Source organism: Chaetura pelagica, unplaced genomic scaffold (genome assembly GCF_000747805.2).
Source record: "Chaetura pelagica isolate M959 unplaced genomic scaffold, ChaPel_1.0 scaffold642, whole genome shotgun sequence".
Taxonomy (NCBI): Eukaryota; Metazoa; Chordata; class Aves; order Apodiformes; family Apodidae; genus Chaetura; species Chaetura pelagica.
This window is the reverse complement of record NW_009952704.1, coordinates 1,327,997-1,345,737: the sequence shown is the minus strand read 5'-3', so window position 1 is coordinate 1,345,737 and position 17,741 is coordinate 1,327,997. Positions and strand designations below refer to the sequence as shown.

The following is a 17,741-nucleotide window of genomic DNA, read 5'->3' as shown; positions in this document are numbered from 1 at the left end:
ATCCTGCAGAAAGCGTGTGCTAGATTCCTTTTAAAATTATTCAGCAGACAGAATGCATTACTACAGTCTAGGGAAGAGCCAAATTCTATGTAACTTGTACCTGCAATAATACAGTTGAGCAGGTGTAACCGTGTGTGTCAGCACACACTTGCCATGGTGGGTTAAGCTGGAACAGATGAGGAGGTTGCTGCCCCCAGCTGCCTACCTGGCCCATCTCCCAGCAGTGGTCACAGCTGGGAGGGCTGGCTGGCTTGTGAATTAATTCCAGAACTGATGCACTTTACAGACCAGATTGCTAGAACAAAATTATATTAATTTGGGCTTAATTTGTTGTCATATGTACCAAAACCCAGAGGGTGCTATTTTTTCTGCCTTGTCATTACCAAGGAAATCAGTAGCTCTTCCTACCATCACCAGTTTAATGCATTTAAAAAAACCTAAAATAAAAGATCATGTCCCTTCTTCAGGGGGTATCTAAACTATACTGACACCTTTGTAATTTTAGATGCCTACAAACATTGCATCTTCTATTAAAGCACGTGTGACATCTGTAAATGGATGCCCTACAATATTTCTATTGCAATAATGCACATCATGTGTGAAGAGATGCTTTTAAAATCTAAACTATGAGATGTAAAACTTTTGATTTTAACCTCATTATTGCATTAATAGCCATTAGTACAGAATTAAAGACCATTAGGAAATATTTCAGTGGATTTGAAAGTCAGCAGATAGGAGCCAAACAATGAAAATTTCCATGAAGAAAACCTATAAAAATAAGAAATTACTACAGATTAATAGGAGAATCATAAAAATTTCTCAGGATACTAGATAACACTTTCAATGGAGGCAGCTCTCCTTAACTGACATGTAGCAGAGTTTTACTAATTTTATCTGTGAACAAGAAATGAGGTACTAGAGAAAGACTGAAAATGCACTAGAGGGCAGTGGTTTTTAACATTTTAATATTTTCCCTGAAAACTGTGGGCTTCAACACCATGACTTGAAGCTTCCTAACAATAAGCTTGTCTCTAATCACCCTTTTCAAAACTCTGAGGCAGACCCTTAAGCACTCCTAACAGAAGACTGAGCAACAATGGCATTTGACCAATGCTGAAATATATTTTAAGACAAATGGTAATATTTACAAAGGAGTTGAGATTTCTATATCAAAACAAAATCCTAATTTTACTTCATGGCTTAAAAGCACCTAGTGCTTTAAGAGCATAGAGCTAAAGCAAGCAAACAATTTTGTGCGTATTGGTGAATTTCTTATAGTCATCTTGCATTCTGAACACACATATAGGCTGTGCTTAGAACAGATCCTAGAGGCAATACTCTAACATACCTTTACATGTGCAACTGCTCTTGAACTCAAAGGAGTTCTCCATGGTCTTGCAAACTACTTCTACAGAAAGCAATTTTGATTTTCTCTGCTATTGTCACTAGACACAGTCAGTGCTGCTCGAGTAATTTGTTTATTGAAGAGGGGTGGGGTTTTTGCAATTCATGTTTAGACCACCCTAAGCACAGTGTTTTGGTGCTACTGCTTTGTCACAGCAGAGTATGAACAAAATACATTCAAAATTCATACAGCTACAGAATCATGGTCTCTTAAAATAATGTGGATTGGAAGGGACCTTTGGAGGTCATTTGGAGCAACCCTTTTCTGACAGGAGACCTAACTTCAGGTTGCTCAGGGCCTCATCTAGCTAAGTTTTGAAAATACCTAATGATAGAGATCCCACAAACTCTCTGGTAAAACCGTTCCTGTCTAACCACCTTCCCTGACAAAATTATTTTCCTTCTATCCAGTCTGCAGCTCCCTACTCAGACCACAGGATGCCATGGGAAAATTTGTCAAGAGCCTTGCTAAAGTCATGGTAAAAGATTTGCACAGCTCTCTCCTCATCCACAGAGGGAATCATCTCACCACAGAAAGAAAGCAGATCAAGTTGGGCATAATTTCTCTCAGTAAATCTATAACGGCTACTTCCAGTTCTCTTGTCTTTAATGCGCCTGAAAATTACTACTAGGATGATTTGCTTAGAATACTGTTGGGGACCGATGTGAGGCTGACTGCCCTGTAAGTACTTTGTATCATCCTTCTTGCCTGCTCTTGAAGATGAGTTTTGCATCTGCCCTTCTTCAGTAAACAGGGACATTCCCTGATCACCAGGATCTTTTAAAAACAACTGACAGCATCTCATGATGGTAGAGGCCAGCTCCTTCAGCACCATTGGATACATCCCATTTGGTCTCATGGACTTGTAGTTGTCTGGTTTAATTAAGTGATCCCTAACTCAATCCCCTACAGCGGGTAGTACCTCTCTCTTTCAGACTCTCCTACTAAGCACACACCTTGACAGCAAAGGCCAAGGCAAAGACTGTCATTTGCTACTAGGCTCTTTGTCTCACTTTGTCTCACTTTCCTTGACGTTCCTGTCATTGTATCTGCAGATACTTCCTCCGCATTCTTCACTGGTTTTATTTCTAGATGAACTATGGCCTTTTCTAATTCTATATTGCATACCCAGGTAATGTTCCACATTCTTCCAGGGATAGCCCATCCTCACTTCCCCTTTCCATGCACTTCTTAAAGTGCTTTAGCTCACTCAGGAGGTCTCTTTTCAGCCAAGCTGCCCTATTTCCATACCTCCTCATTTTCTTGCACATCAGAGTGGAATCTTACTTTACAAGCAAATCTGTGGTCTCGGTTTACAGTGACAATACTTCAGTCACCATAGTTAATGTTGGTTTGGGAGGTGGAAGAATTTGGCTGCTGTGTGTTACAGCTTTGCTAGATGATTGATAGATTGGGATTGTCTTTTGTAGAATTGATAAGCCTAAAATTGCTTACAAGTAAAAGCTCTGAAATTCTCTGCTCATAGGAATAGTGTGCGTGATGGAAAGGACCTGCTTTGAAAGGCCTTCTCCCTCAGAGAAGGAACAGTGTTCCTGCTGCAGCTTGTGCAAGCCTGAGACAGCAGGGTGAAACACAGGTGCAGAAATCATCCACATCCAAAATCTCAAGTAAAAGCTTTCACTGCAAACTATTTTGCAGGCAAGTATGAGCGATAATAGCACACCACCTGTCTTCATTTAATGAAATGTTCGTTAAATAACTCAGGGAAATATTCTGCTGGCTCCACTAAGTAGTCCATCTTTTTCTGGTGCACAGCTACCCACTGTCCTGTTTTTGTAGCAAAACTGCTGCATTCCAAAGAATTGAGTCCCATGTATATGCAGGTTCCTCTTTTATAACAAGATTTTAGAGTGGATACTAGTAAAGAATGACGTTTGAGTTGCCAGCTGAGAAACTACTGAGCAGCTGCTGTCATGGGATCACTCATTTTAACTTGATCCATTCAAATACCTCTGGTGATGGGAGAACTGGATAGTGAAAGGGGCAGTATTTCACTGTTCTGCCACTAGTATCTCCCTGTTATGGCACTTCTGTGATGGCATTTTAGGGTTAAAAAAGGGCAGAATTTCAGCGGAAATGGGGAGGTTAAGCTGGGAACCTGAGAGGACAAAGAACAGAACATTAGAACGCTCACCTTCCTGCCTCCAACTTTACCTCTAACCAAAAAGAGATTATAACGAATTAGGCTACAGCAGCATCAGCAACAAGAGCAGTTAAAAGTAATTATATAAGAGTAATTAAATAAATAAAAAAAATTACCACGGATACATTTACTGCTTCTGCTTATCAAGAACTGCTTTGCACTGTTCAGCTTCAATACTGCAGTGAATTACAGACGTGCTTATTTTTCTAAATCTGCATGGTTCCACTGAAATGAATGGCATTTCTGTGCATGAAGTTACCTAATTTGAAATAACAGCACTACTCAGAATGCCTGAAGTTACTAGATAATGCAAGCTTTTGCAGGTAGAAAATCTACAGCAACATTTTATCACTTGTTCTGAGCCAGTTAATATTCATGTAATACAAATGCTATGTATGTATTCATACAGAAAATGCAACTGACCACGGCAAACCAAGTAGTTAGCTAAGACTGACAAGCAGGAAAATTCAGGCTTATTCATTATAACATTCTACCATCATAATGATGCCCATTAACACTCCTGCTAGTCAAATGATATATTAAAGATTTTTACAGAAATATACAAGGCTTACTTGTGCTTTGTCATCTTTAGGTCATGGCAAAAATGGCTGAAAAACCTTGCATAGAATAAGTGCATAACTGCATGCTCCTTTCCTCCGATGTACAAATCGACAGGCATCCAGTAGTCTGCTAAGTCATTATCAAAGGGTCTGAAAAAACATAATAACAGAAAAAATACAATATGGAAACAGAAGACCAGCTCTACTAAAGTAGCTTATTATACTCAACTAGACACTACTATTTTCTGAGAGCTATACACGTGTAATACAATTTTTATTTCGCTATCAGATCTCTTTGATTTTTAAGAAGTGATATGTTTATTAAATTGTAGTCTAAATTTTAATTGCCTCTGAAAAGCAGATCCACAAAAATATTATTTTCATACATTTTAGGGAAGCAACTAAGATTTCACATCTTGCTCATCTGAGAAAGTAATGAAAATATTTGTTTGCTCATTAAATAATTTTTTTCAGAATACTCTGTGGCTAGCCTTTCATTTTTTTGGTGTTTATAAAGTTTTACATACAAATATATTGCAGTGAAACAAAAAATATACCCACTCAAAAACAATTTTTTATTTTAATTGGAGGTTTGCATTGTTGCCATCAGGGGGCAATGAAGCAGTTTACCATAAAGCTGCAAAACGTTTTGAAGAGTCAGATGGGTCATTGTACTCTTAACTGAAGGATGCCCTTTGAATTTACAGTAAATTTGTCATTTGGAGCATATTTACTATGTTGTTGGAGGTCATCTGCATGGTTTCCTAGCATCACTTACTGCTTCATTACATATTGTTATGTATGTCTTCTGCAATGGGCTCCTGCCTTCAAAATATCATTTGTATTTATGTTCTTTAATGCATGCTTTATAGCCCCATTCTACAAGAAACATTTACTTGTTTTGCTAGCTTGTTTGATTCTTCCATCTGTAATTTTTGTAATAGCAAGACTTTTCTACTCACAGATTAACTCAGAAGCAAATCATGGATCTGGGATTCATGTCTTTAGTGAAAAAAAAAAACAAACAACTAACTTTTTCACATGGTTCCAACATCAACAGAGTAACTCTCCCAAATTCTAAACCTGTTAAATATGACTTATGAAAAATAAAGGGTTTACGTATGCTCAGCTCAGCAAAAAAAACCAAACCATAAATAAAATCAAATGGAGGTAGGGATCTAATGCAGAAGTCCATTGAAATTTCAATGTAAACCAGATATAGCTACACTAAGCTGTTACTTGGACAGCTGGAAGTTTTATTTGACTTCTTAATCTTCAACTTCTGGAACTCCTTGGAAAAACCAGTGCTATCAGCAGTGCTATCAGAAGTGCTACCACAGGCACACTACGAAGCAGAAAAACAGCTAAATAACTACATCTATCTTCCCACATTCTCCATGCTGCAGCCACTAATTTCCAGTACATGAAAAATCTCCTTTTATTAATTATGTATATAGTCGAAGAGCCAACACAGCAGGAGCTCGTTGCAATGCCACTTCATTTGAGGTCAGCTCATGGGGAAGTTGCAAGAGTTACCAGAATGCAAAAGGAGAGAAATGGTGGTGCTATCTTGGCAGCTGGATGTTACACTCAGCTATTCCTCTTCTTGCCAGTGGAAAAGCACTCTCTGTCCACACACTGAAATATTCAGCATATTGCTAGGGAACACTCCATGCAACTCGGCACAGTCTGAGATAAGAGTCATGGCTGGCTGTAATTCCTGACAGCTTCCTCCACTAAGGACTATCTTCAGCTCCTCAGCTGAACTTCTCCTCTGTGCCCTGCCCCATAAAGCCTTTTCATGCAAACTTTTGCCCCTTGCCTCACAGCTCCTGTGTTTGCACAGTTGTATCTACACATCCTGCTCTTGCAGATCTCCTGGCATGGGAGCAACCAAACGCTTCATTTTCAGAGCAATTCCTAGTCTACCCTGTGCTGTGCTCAGGCCAGAGCACAGACAAAAAATCTGGGCAGCCCTGGGGTTCACGCTGCCTTCTGCAAAGGCAGTTAGAAGCTGCACACACACCAGTGTGTCTGGCTTCATCCTTCCCCTCTATTCTGTGCAGTGGACTGGCCCACCTGATGGCCCTGTGCATGCAGCCCTCACCTCTCTGCATTGTGAGGGTCTGTGTACCTCAGGTAGTACCAGGCAGAATCAACAAATGTATCCATGGTATCGACTTCCCGCCGTGCTGCTCCCTTACACCTGGGCAAGAAAGAAGAACAAAAGCTATTTTTAGATAAGTGAAAAGCTTGGGAAAAAATAACAACTATGTACACACAGAGCGGCCATAAAGACATTTACATTGAAAACTGAACAGGTTTGAACAGTATGAAGAGTGGTATGTTCAGAAGAAGGCCAACACAAGTAACAGGGCCTGCTCTCCATCCCTCTCCCTCCCAAACCAAATAAAATGCAAACCAAAAAGAAGCCTGGACAGCTGTAACATCTAGCAATAGAGGAAGATAGCACTGCACTGGACAGCCTGCTCCATCGTATGCTCCTGGAATTTTTTAGAATTGCCATTTTAAAAGAAACAAAGCAAGTCTTAAAGCATAGACAAGCAGGTGATTGCCTCTGATTGTTTGTACGCAAAACGTCTTTGCAGAATTTGTTTACCATGTCTAGAAAAAATGAGCTTAGTTTAATTCCAGCTTTCACTTAGCTACTGTGATGCAGCAAATCTCTTCCAGATCTTGTAGGACAATATTAATTCGTGATTACTTGTCCTGTTTTTCGCTGGAATAGATGATATTTTTTTTATATTTTTCTATCTAGTAGCTGGTATAGTGCTGTGTTTTGGATTTAGTATAACAACACTGACAACACACTGATGTTTTATTTACTGCTAAGTAGTAGTTATACTACGGAAGGACGTTTCAGCTGAGAAGCCAGGATAGACAGGACAGCTGACCCAAACTGGCCAAAGAGATATTCCATACCATGGGACATCATGCTCAGTACATAAAGTGGGGGGAGTTGGCCAGGGGGCACCGTGGCTCAGGAAATAGCTGGGCATCAGTCAGCATGCAGTAAACAACAGTCTGTGCATGACTCGTTTTGCATATTCTATTATTATTATTACCATTATTGTTGTTGTTGGTTTTATTATTCCTTTTCTGTGCTATTAAACTGTGTTTTTCTCAACCCACAAGTTCTACCTTTTTTTTTTTTTTTTTCTGATTCTCTCCCCTATCTCACTGGGAGGGAGTATGTGAACAGCTGTGTGGTTGTTTATCTTCCTATTGGGTTAAACCACATGACTACAAATCCATTTTTGCTAGGAGCTATTCTGACAGCTCTGAAAAACCATTTTAAAATAAACTTTAGAAGCTCAGGTCCCCTTCTGCTAGTTTCTCCCTGAACATAACTTTTTTTGTAGAAGCCAATAATCACATTTCATAAACTTCCACTTGTTGTAAATGATCCCTCTTTAAAGCTCTTACTGTTAAATAAAACTTTGCAACCTGTAACAAACTTGCACCGTAATACCACTGGCTACATGTAACAAATATATGCAATTTATAAATGCGTGTGTAAGTGTAATAAAAATACGTAATAAACAGAGACTGGCTATTTATTATTTTCCAGGTGCGTATTTAGTCTGTGACCAGGCTTGATAACTCAGCTGCACGTGTATCTGCCTGTCTGCCTCATATTTCAGCTTGACTTGCTGAGGCAAGTCTAGGAGAATAACACCAATTACATTTTTCCTTCTGCCCCAGCTCCTTCTCTACCAGCAAGGTTTTCTTTCAATGGGAATCATGTAGTGAAGAAATTTTACTTTTAACTGCTTTTCATATAGAATAACCATTTTATTCAATTGTATATATAAGCACAGACTTGGCAAATGCAAAATAATACTGTATTATCATGAAACAGAATGGCTCTTCAGTAAAAAGCAAGAATCGTTTAGTCATTAAACCATAATTATATCTGCTTCATGCCTCTGGTGTTGCATGTACTCTAAATGGACATGGCTCACTAAGACACAGACAGCCTGGGCACGTTCACAATTTATACAAAAAGCACAATACTGTAATCTCACTTGACAATCTTCAGACAACTAACACAATTACCTGGACTTGCATAACAATAACTTGAGCAATAAATCTGCTCCCATTTATGATTGCTTACATTATTGTCACTCACATACTCACAGACTCTTGCATTTTTCCATCTTGCTTTCCTTATAAATTCTAATACTAAATGCAACTAATGAAAAAAAGCCCTGTTACTGGAGAGAAGGACTAAAGGAAGGGCTAATATAATTTCTCAGAGCAAGAAAAACTATGGAAGACTGCACACACAAAGGCAATAGCTCAAAAGACTTGAAACTGTAGCAGACATAAGGATAAGCAATACTGAAGATGACCATCAAATAGCTGAGAAATAAGAAGCCAAGTAAAGGTGAGAATTACTGATATCGCTGTGGGAGTTTGCTACAGACCTCCCAACCAAAGCAGTGAGGTGGATGAAGCTTTCTATAAGCAGTTAGGAGGAATCTCCCAGTCACTTGCTGTTGTTCTTGTGAAGGACTTCAACCTCCCAGACATCTGCTGGGAATACAACACAGCAGAGAGGGAACATTCCAAGAGGTTCCTGAAATGTGTGGAGGATAACTACCTCACACAGCTGGTAAGTGAGCTGGCCAGCGAGGATGCCCTCCTGGACCTGCTTCTTGTGAACAGGGAAGATCTTGTGGGGGAAATAAAAGTTGGAGGCTGTTTAGGGCACAGTGATCATGAGATGATTGAGTTTATGATCCTTGGAGAAACAAGGAGAGGAGTTAGTAAAACTGCCACCTTAGACTTCTGGAGGGCAAACTTTGGCCTGCTCAGAAGACTGATTGACAAAGTCCCTTTGGAAGCTGCCTTAAAGGACAAAGCAGTTCTGGAAGGCTGGATATAGTTCAAGAAAGAGGTTTTAAAGGCACAGGAGCAGGCTGTCCCTGTGTGCTGAAAAACCAGTAAGTGGGGTAGGAGACGAGTCTGGCTAAATAAGGACTGGCTGGACCTTAAGAACAAAAAGAGGGTCTATGACCTTTGGAAGAGGGGACAGGTCACTCATGAAGTCTATAAAGATGAAATGAACCTATGCAGGGTGAAAATTAGGAAAGCCAAAGCACAGCCACAGCTCAAACTAACTACAGCTGTTGGGGATAATAAAAAATGTTTTCATAAGTTCATCAACAGCCAAAGGAGGATTAGAGAAAATCTCCATTCTTTATTGGATGCCAAAGGAGCCTTAGTAACAAAGGATGAAGAAAAGGCTGAGGTGCTCAACACATACTTTGCCTCTGTCTGTAGCAGTGGAACTAGCTGTTCCATGGATACACAGACACATGAGCTAGGAAACAAAGAAGGGGTGCAGAACGAGGTCATCACAATGAAAGAAGTGGTCAGAGACCTGCTACACCACTTAGATGCACACAAGTCTATGGGGCCAGATGGGTTACATCCAAGGGTGCTGAAAGTGTTGGCAGACATGATCACCAAGCCACTTTCCTTTATTTACCAGAAGTCCAGGCTAACTAGGGAGGTCCCAGTGGACTGGAAGGTAGCAAATGTAACACCCATCTATAAGAAAGGCAGAAAGGAGGATCCAGGAAACTATAGACCTGTCAGTCTGACCTCAGTACCAGGGAAAGTCATGGAGCAGATCATCTTGAGTGTCATTTGAAGACATATGGAGGACAACCAAGGGATCAGGAGCAGTCAGCATGGGTTTATGAAAGGCAGGTCCTGCCTTACAAACCTGATCTCCTTCTATGACCTGATGACCCAACTATTGGATGAAGGAAAAGCTGTGGATATTGTCTATCTGGACCTCCAAAAAGCATTAGACATGGTTCCCCATAGAACTATCATTAAAAAGCTGGCTGCTCATGGCCTGGATGAGCATACAAGTGTTGATCTGCATGAGGATTGGGAGGCTTTACAGAGAGACTTGGATAGGTTGGATCCTTGGGCTAATGTTCATGGTCTGGGCTTCAACAAGGCCATGTCCTGGGTCCTGCACTTGGGCCACAACAACCCCAGGCAACGCTCCAGGCTTGGTGAAATGTGGCTGGAAAGTGTCTGGCAGAAAAGGACCTGGGGGTTCTAATTGACAAGCAGCTGAATATGTGCCAGCAGTGTGCCCAGGTGGTCAAGAGAGCCAATGGCATCCTGGCCTGTATTAGAAATAGTGTGACCAGCATAAGTAGAGGTGCTTGTCCCCATGTACTCAGCACTGGTGAAGCCACACTTGGAGTATTGTGTCCAGTTTTGGGCACCTCAATTCAAGAGAGATATCGAGGTGCTGGAGTGAGTACAGAGGAGGGCAACGAAGCTGGTGAAGGGCCTAGAGAATAAATCTTATGAACAACACTTGAAGGAGCTGGGAATGTTTAATTTGAGAAAGACGAGGTTGAGGGGAGACCTCATCAGTCTCTAGAACTACCTGAAAGGTCATTGTAGAGAGGCTGGTGCTGGTCTCTTTTCAGAGGTAATTAGCGACAGAACAAGAGGGAATGTTTTTAAGCTGCAACAGGGGACGTTTAGACTGGACATTAGGAAAAATTTCTTCACAGAGAGAGTGGTCAGACACTGGAACAGGCTGACCAGGGAGGTGGTTAAGTCACCATCCCTGGATGTGTTTAAGAGTCGTTTGGATGTGGTCTTGGTAAACATAGTTTAGGATTTAGGGGAGAACTTTGTAGAGTAGGGATAACGGTTGGACTCAGTGATCCTAAGGGTCTTTTCCAACTTGAATAGTTCTATGATTCTATGAAAAAAAACCACCTTAATTTCAGCAAACTAGCCCATTTTAGAGTAAGAAACTAAATCTGTATACCTTTATTTCTGACTGAACAAATGCCTTTGATTAACTCCTAAGTAGGGCAGCTACAGTGACTATCCAAAAACCAGAGGAAATTGCTATACACCAAAAGTACCTTGTTTGTTGCCTGGTAAACAATAAAATAATTTTTAAATTAAGGTCAAGAGGAAGTCAGAAGTGCAGACAGTGACTTTCAGTAACATCAGAAAAAATTTTAAGTTGAAATTAGGAATTGAAGTCTAAGGCATTTCTAGGGATTTTACTAAACCTGTGGATCCTCCTCCCTGAAAGAGTCACACTTTCAAATACACTAACTATATGTGATTTTATAAAATTTTCTGTGCAGAAACGTGCAAGTAAATGTGCGCTTTACATAAAGTGCATGTATTCAACAAAGGTCAGAATACATGTTTCCAGAGAACCACAGAATTGCTGTGCTTAAGCTATGTCAGAAATCAAAACCACACTGATACTCTATCTTGCAAACGTTAAAATACAGTGAGATGTTATGTAACTGCTGATTATCAGAGAGACCCCTAATGCCATTTATATGTCTGATTCCCCTGCCTGGCAGCCTGATAATGTACTTCTCATTTGTTCAGTCTCTTAGCAGCAGCATTGCATTGCATTGCATTGCATTGCATTGCCAATGAAGAACTTCTTTGGGATAACTGATGTTCCACCAGCTCTCCTGCAGAACCTGTACCAGGGCACAGAGCAGCCTTCGAAGCAGCCCTCAAGATCAGACAACTGATTTTCATGCCATCTCTCTCACTACTTAATTTAGGTGGTTTTATTTCTTAAGCAGCTAGACTACAAACAGTAAAGATTACAGCACTGATAAGATGCATATACTTACCATCTCCTTCAATCTGCATCACATGCTATTGTCTCTAATATACAGTGAATGTGATTCTTCATGATAAAGAACTACACAGCTGAGGAAACACTTTATTGTTGGACTAATGCTAAGAAAATGAATACAATGTTAGCTTCCTTAACAAAAGGAAATAATTTAATAATCATTATGAACTGCTGGTGAGAGATAATGAACATTATTGTAGTAAATGAAGTGAGAAATACTGTTAAGAAATGGAGGGCAGGGAGAAAATTATTCTCTTTTCCCTTTTTTCTTCCCTCCAACTAAAAAACAGCGAGCTTTGCTTCAGCTTGTTTATGAAGAAATAGCAGTACCTGTGGTGCAAGAAAGGAATATGAAAGAGTATATAAGCAAAAAACCCCTGTGCTGGGTCAGTCTAAACATTATTTTGGAGTAGTATCCTGGCTCAGAGTGATCAGTTGTCAACACTTCTGGAAAGAGCATAAGAAACAAGCAGGTACAAAGCAGTCTCTCCCAGTCTGCAGCAAACGCAGCAATGGCTTACCTGGGACAGGAACAGTTCACCCATTCCGAAGCAGTTTCTAAAGGTGAGGCTCCCTTTCCTGTGAAGGTGGTTACAGTGGGCAACACCACAGGTAAGTCTTCATAAGGTACAGGGACAGTGCCACATGTTTGACAGTGAATGATAGGAATGGGTGTTCCCCAGTACCGTTGTCGAGATATTAACCAGTCTCTTAATTTGTCACTCGTTAGGTGTCCACCTATTCCTTTATTTTTGGCCTGCTGGGTAATAGCTTTTAAAGCCTCCTGCCGAGTCATGCCTGTGATCTGATTAAAACAAAAGAGAAGCAGAAGAAAGAAGAATGTGTATTTGCTGCCAGTGAAAATGCAAGGCCAAAAAAAATGCCACAAAGGCAATTTCTGAGAGTCAAAGTTTATGAGCCTCATATTAATCTTCCCCTTCCTGATCCTTAACATCCTTCTACCCAAGAGAATACCAGTTACTTGATTCATTTAAACCCTCTGAATCAAAGGGTAATGTTCTTGATGACTCAAATAGAACAAGGCTAAGAAAGAGCCCTGTAGACCTCTTCTGCCTTTATTGGCAGATATTTGCATTTACTGCTGCTTATTTTAACCAACTGCTCTATGTTGAAACTTCCAGAATATCACCAATGCCAGGCAGAGACTGAGGAAATGTGTATGGTGAAACGGTTTTCTTTATCCTGCATTAATCTGAGGTTTTTCTATTGTTGCTTTCAGATACATCTTAACCACTTAGACCCCACCTCTCATGTATGAGCTTTGTGTTTGCTATCAAAGGTATTTTTTCAAGAGCTGTAACATCAAATATGTGATATCTAAATATAAGATTTCTATGTCATTTCAGGTAGATACGTTACCAGAGAGGCTTACGTCACATTTCAATTAACATGTTGAAAAAGGACTTTTATATAAATGTTTATCTTAAAAACGTATTGAGATGATAAAATAAGAATCAACTTTTAACATTGGATAAATTATTCAGTTTCCATTATAAAGCTCAGACCTGTGGCCTTTTCTCCTGCACAAAAGCAAAAAATCCTCTTTTTATTGCCACAGAAGGGCCAACATATTTAATTGTGAAATTAATTTCAGAAATTTGGTAGAATAAGCCTGGCTTGGTTCTTAAAAAAAAAAAAAAAAGCCTTTAAACATAGAAATTATTTGGCACTTTTAAGTAAAATGATTTAGTTGCTTTGTTATTGTAATTTGGAAAGAACTCCATACTTGTGTACTCACCTCCCCGGAATTAATGACTTTCTCTAAATCATTTGGCAATGTTTCAATTACTTCAGTGAAAGAAATGCCCAGATTCTTGGCTACTGCAGCATCTTCTGCACTTGTACTAGGTATTCCTGGGAAGGGGGAGGAGCAGGAGAGGAAGTAATAGAAAAAATAAAACAAACAACTAGTTCTGGGATTGGCTAACATGGGTATCAATCATCAACCTGAGGATAAAACATTTAATTTCTGTGACACTCTCTTTATAATGACTTATGTTTATCCAAAGGAGTTAAAAAATCTAAGAATCAAAATGTTTTCATGTTCTTTAAGCAGTGAAATTCAAGCAGCATCAAATGCAAACACATTTTTTTCAGTTTCTCTCTAATACAAGTATTAATCAATGTTCCACCACAGAAAAGGTTGAAAATTAGATTCAGAAAAAGCCTAAAAGTAAAGCTATAAAATATGAATAAATAAAAAAAATTCAATACAATTATATTATCTAAATATACTTAAATAATGCCAATTTAAATTCTGTTTGTTAACATGAGAAACAAATAAAACAACCTAAATAGTCCTTTTGTTTCAATAGTAAATTTAATTTCTTTCTACTTTCATAGATTATTGAAATGTACCACAACACAACAGCATCTAACATTACTCTGCCTTCAATTAATTATGGAAGACATAAATTGTTTATAACCTTAGGAAAACAATTCAAATAATATCAATTTTCTATTTGGAATATAACCACTGAATATTTGGAATATAACAGCACCGCCTGCTGCTGTTTAAGTCAGTTACAGAAAGCAGAGTTTTTAAGGCCCCATATGCTATCTTTCCCTTTGGGTTTTATTATTTGGGTCAGTAATAAATCTTGAATAAAAGTGCCTCTTCTAAGCCATGTAGACTTCTTTCTACACAGAAATTTACCAGCACCATAAAACGACACATTATCTTTAATGCCTATCATATTGATAGATGATGACATCTTCCCTGTGATTTTTTTACATGTATTTTGAAAGATACTGCTTCTACTTTGGAGGACCACCTTTCTGAGCAAGTTAAGAAATTTCTTAACTTTAATATCACACGTATTCTGAAGTAATACCGAGATACTAACAGATTGATTATTTCCACTGGGAGACCCATCTTTCTGCCTATTTTTTTCCTTTCAGTGATAATTTCTTTAATATTTTGAACAATCTTGCACAATTTTTGTCATCTTTGAAAGGCAAAGAAACTTATTTCAACAAGCCAATGTCAACATTAGGTTGGTGAGAACTACAGACAAAAACTCTCAAAATATTGCTGAGCACATTAAAATTATTAACATACAAACTATTTCATTTGAAACCAGTTTAACAACCACCTTTTTTCAGGCCAAAAATGCCTGCTCTACATTAACTCTGTCAATATATGGAAGTTTGGAAGCAGATGACTGAAGAAAACCAAGCGAAATTGCCCTGTGATGAATAACTCCCTAAGTAGCAAAATAGAGAATCCTTATTTTATCATTCCAGCAGATGCACACTATTGCAATTTTAAGGCCCTATCATAGAATAATGTATGTATCTTAATTTGTCAGAGAGCCCTGCAGCCTGCAACAGGTGGCTTCACAATATGCTCCACACACAGAAAAAAAGTGGGCCCCACTTTTTGGCCTTCCTTCTTTTGAAAAGACGCTGCTATTAATGAACATTGGCAAAGCTCGACAGCTGTCATGCAGAACTTGCTAGGGAGAGCTGGGCTGTTTCCAACAGACGGGAGGCCAAGGTACATGCCAGTGAGCAAGCTGGAAGCTTTTAATTAAAAATATGATTAGGTGTCTCAATTACTTGGCTTCTCTTACATGAGCAGAGGTTCTGGTGCTCAAAAACAGATTAATTCCTGAAGTGCAAGATGCAGGGATGTTGTCAGTAAGTACAGAGCCCAAGTGAATAATTTCTGTCAGCCTTGTGAGGGTCATCCAATACATTATGGAGTGTCAGCTGGTTTTATTCAGTCCAGTTGTGCAGGAACAGCCAACACTGGCAGTCGAATAGAAAGAAAGGAGTAGCTCCAGGGCAGGAAAGAAGTACCAACAATAGGGAGGTAACAAAAGGGTCTTTAGGGATAAGGATGTAGTGGAAAGGGGAAAAAAAGAGATAAAGAACTATTTCCTATTACTGCTGGAACAGAACATCTGCTCATTGCAGCTGAGATGAGGCCACAGCAAAACACAACAGTAAACAACAAGGTTTGTGGGTGCAACTGATGAAGATACACTTCGCAGATTAAAAGGGACACCATTTTTTTAAGTTAGTAAAATTTCTAATTTTACTTAGAAGGACAGTCACATCATCTCAGTTAAGGGGCAAAGCTCTCTACACAGGAAAATGAGAAAGACAAGTTGCTTCACAGGATGACTTTGGGAAAAGAAGCCCACTCCAGGAGATCAGAGTATCCTCTAGCAATGCGCTACCCCCTCCATTTAGGGATGCTCATATCTAAACTAGGTGCCTATATTATGGGAAGGCTTCCTTTAGAGATAAAGGGTACCAGATAACTGATCAAGACTACCTGAACAGAATGATTACCTGTTCTGATTTATTTTATGGATCTTAAGACAAATATTATCATGCAAGAGTCAAACTGGGAAGTTTCATACATCTACTGTCTGAAACATTTCTCTATAAGGCTGCAAATAATTTATGTAACATAAGACAAAAAACAAGTTACAAGCTTCAGTTTTTTGCAGTATGTTTACTTCAAACAACTGTACAGTTCTGTTTTGAATAAGGATGCTGAGAGACAGCCAAATACACATGGTAACCAACCCTCTTAAGATATACAGATCCTCAAATTTAGCTCATTAAACATATTAATTCTATAATATTTCCATTAACATTTATCCTCCTGTAAATCTTTCTCCCAGACAGATCCCACATAGTTACTTTTCCCTTCCTTCTTCACTAATGAAGAACAATAAGGAAGAACAGGATTATAGAGTTCAGAAGAGAGCCACTATGTTCAAAGAAAAACTTCTTTACTGTGAGAGTGATAGAGCACTGGAACAGGCTACCCAGAGAGGCTGTGGAGTCTCTTTCACTGGAGACATTCAAAATCCGCCTGGACACGTTCCTGTGTGATGTGCTCTGGGTGACCCTGCTCTGGCAGGGGGGTTGGACTAGATGATCTTTTGAGGTCCCTTCCAACCCCTAAGATTCTGTGATTTGCCGCAATGCTATCTGGTGCCCTGACACAGAAATTGAAAACTGTTCTATTTCACTGACACATTAAATGTCACATACCTATTTTTGTATCAAGAAAATTCTCAAAATTGTTTTTTGCTGAGATAACTACAGGAATCTCCTGATTGGTGAGCAAATTCACAGCTGTCACTGAAGTGAGTGAGTCTGAAAACAAAGGTAATTAACACAATAAGTAAAATACAATAGAAAATATGCTAAGAACATTACTTGCCATTAAAACTCAGTTTATCTCAAACATGCATGAAATCTAAATTAGTTATTTGTTTAAATAAGAAAACGAAAAGCCTAATTGCGTTTCTAGAATGTTCAGACACATTAAAATTCTCACTAAGTCTGATGGATAAATTTTCATTATTAGAAAATAAACATCTGAATAAACACAAAATAAGATTAGGACTATAATTTTTAAAATAGTGAGTCCTTGGCCACTATTTGTGTGCTGTAGAGTTGCATGAATTTGCCCTAGTAAGCCCTGAATTATGTACTAGCAGACATTACAAAAGTAAGCAAAAAAATTCTAGTTATTCAGATGAAACTCAAGAGGAGCATATATACTGTTCTTATGATTTGCTCTCTTACAGAAGAACTACAAGGCATGAGAAATATTGACCGGTGTAAAAAAAAAAAGAAACCTAATAACCAATTGATTTCCAAATGGAATATTAATATTCATACTAGAGATGAAGAACCTAATGTCTACAGAGAAAGGGAGGGAGAAGAGGAAGGAATCAAGGACAATAAATGTAATTTGATTTTCAAAGTGTAGCTTTAGTGGTTCAGCAAGGAGAAAATCAAACCTGAATACTCTGGGCTTTGAGGATTCAAACATCACTTTGGATCTTTTTCAGTGCTTGTGAGCTGATAATTAAAATACAGACTGCTAGTATTTTCCTTTCACCTATCTTCATATCTAAGCTGAGCAAAGTC

The 17,741-nt window shown here is 38.9% G+C and overlaps 1 protein-coding gene across 1 annotated transcript in view; it reads right to left on the bottom strand.

The window, feature by feature from the left end:
* Positions 1–17,741, bottom strand: part of LARS2 (leucyl-tRNA synthetase 2, mitochondrial) — a 90,524-nt gene that overhangs the window by 31,388 nt on the left and 41,395 nt on the right. Inside the window, exons 9-13 of the mRNA XM_009994101.1 lie at positions 16,854–16,958; positions 13,576–13,691; positions 12,338–12,621; positions 6,237–6,335; positions 4,142–4,279 (exon numbers count right to left, since the gene is read on the bottom strand). Coding sequence (XP_009992403.1) covers positions 4,142–4,279; positions 6,237–6,335; positions 12,338–12,621; positions 13,576–13,691; positions 16,854–16,958 — 742 coding nt within the window. The remainder of the gene's footprint in view (positions 1–4,141; positions 4,280–6,236; positions 6,336–12,337; positions 12,622–13,575; positions 13,692–16,853; positions 16,959–17,741) is intronic.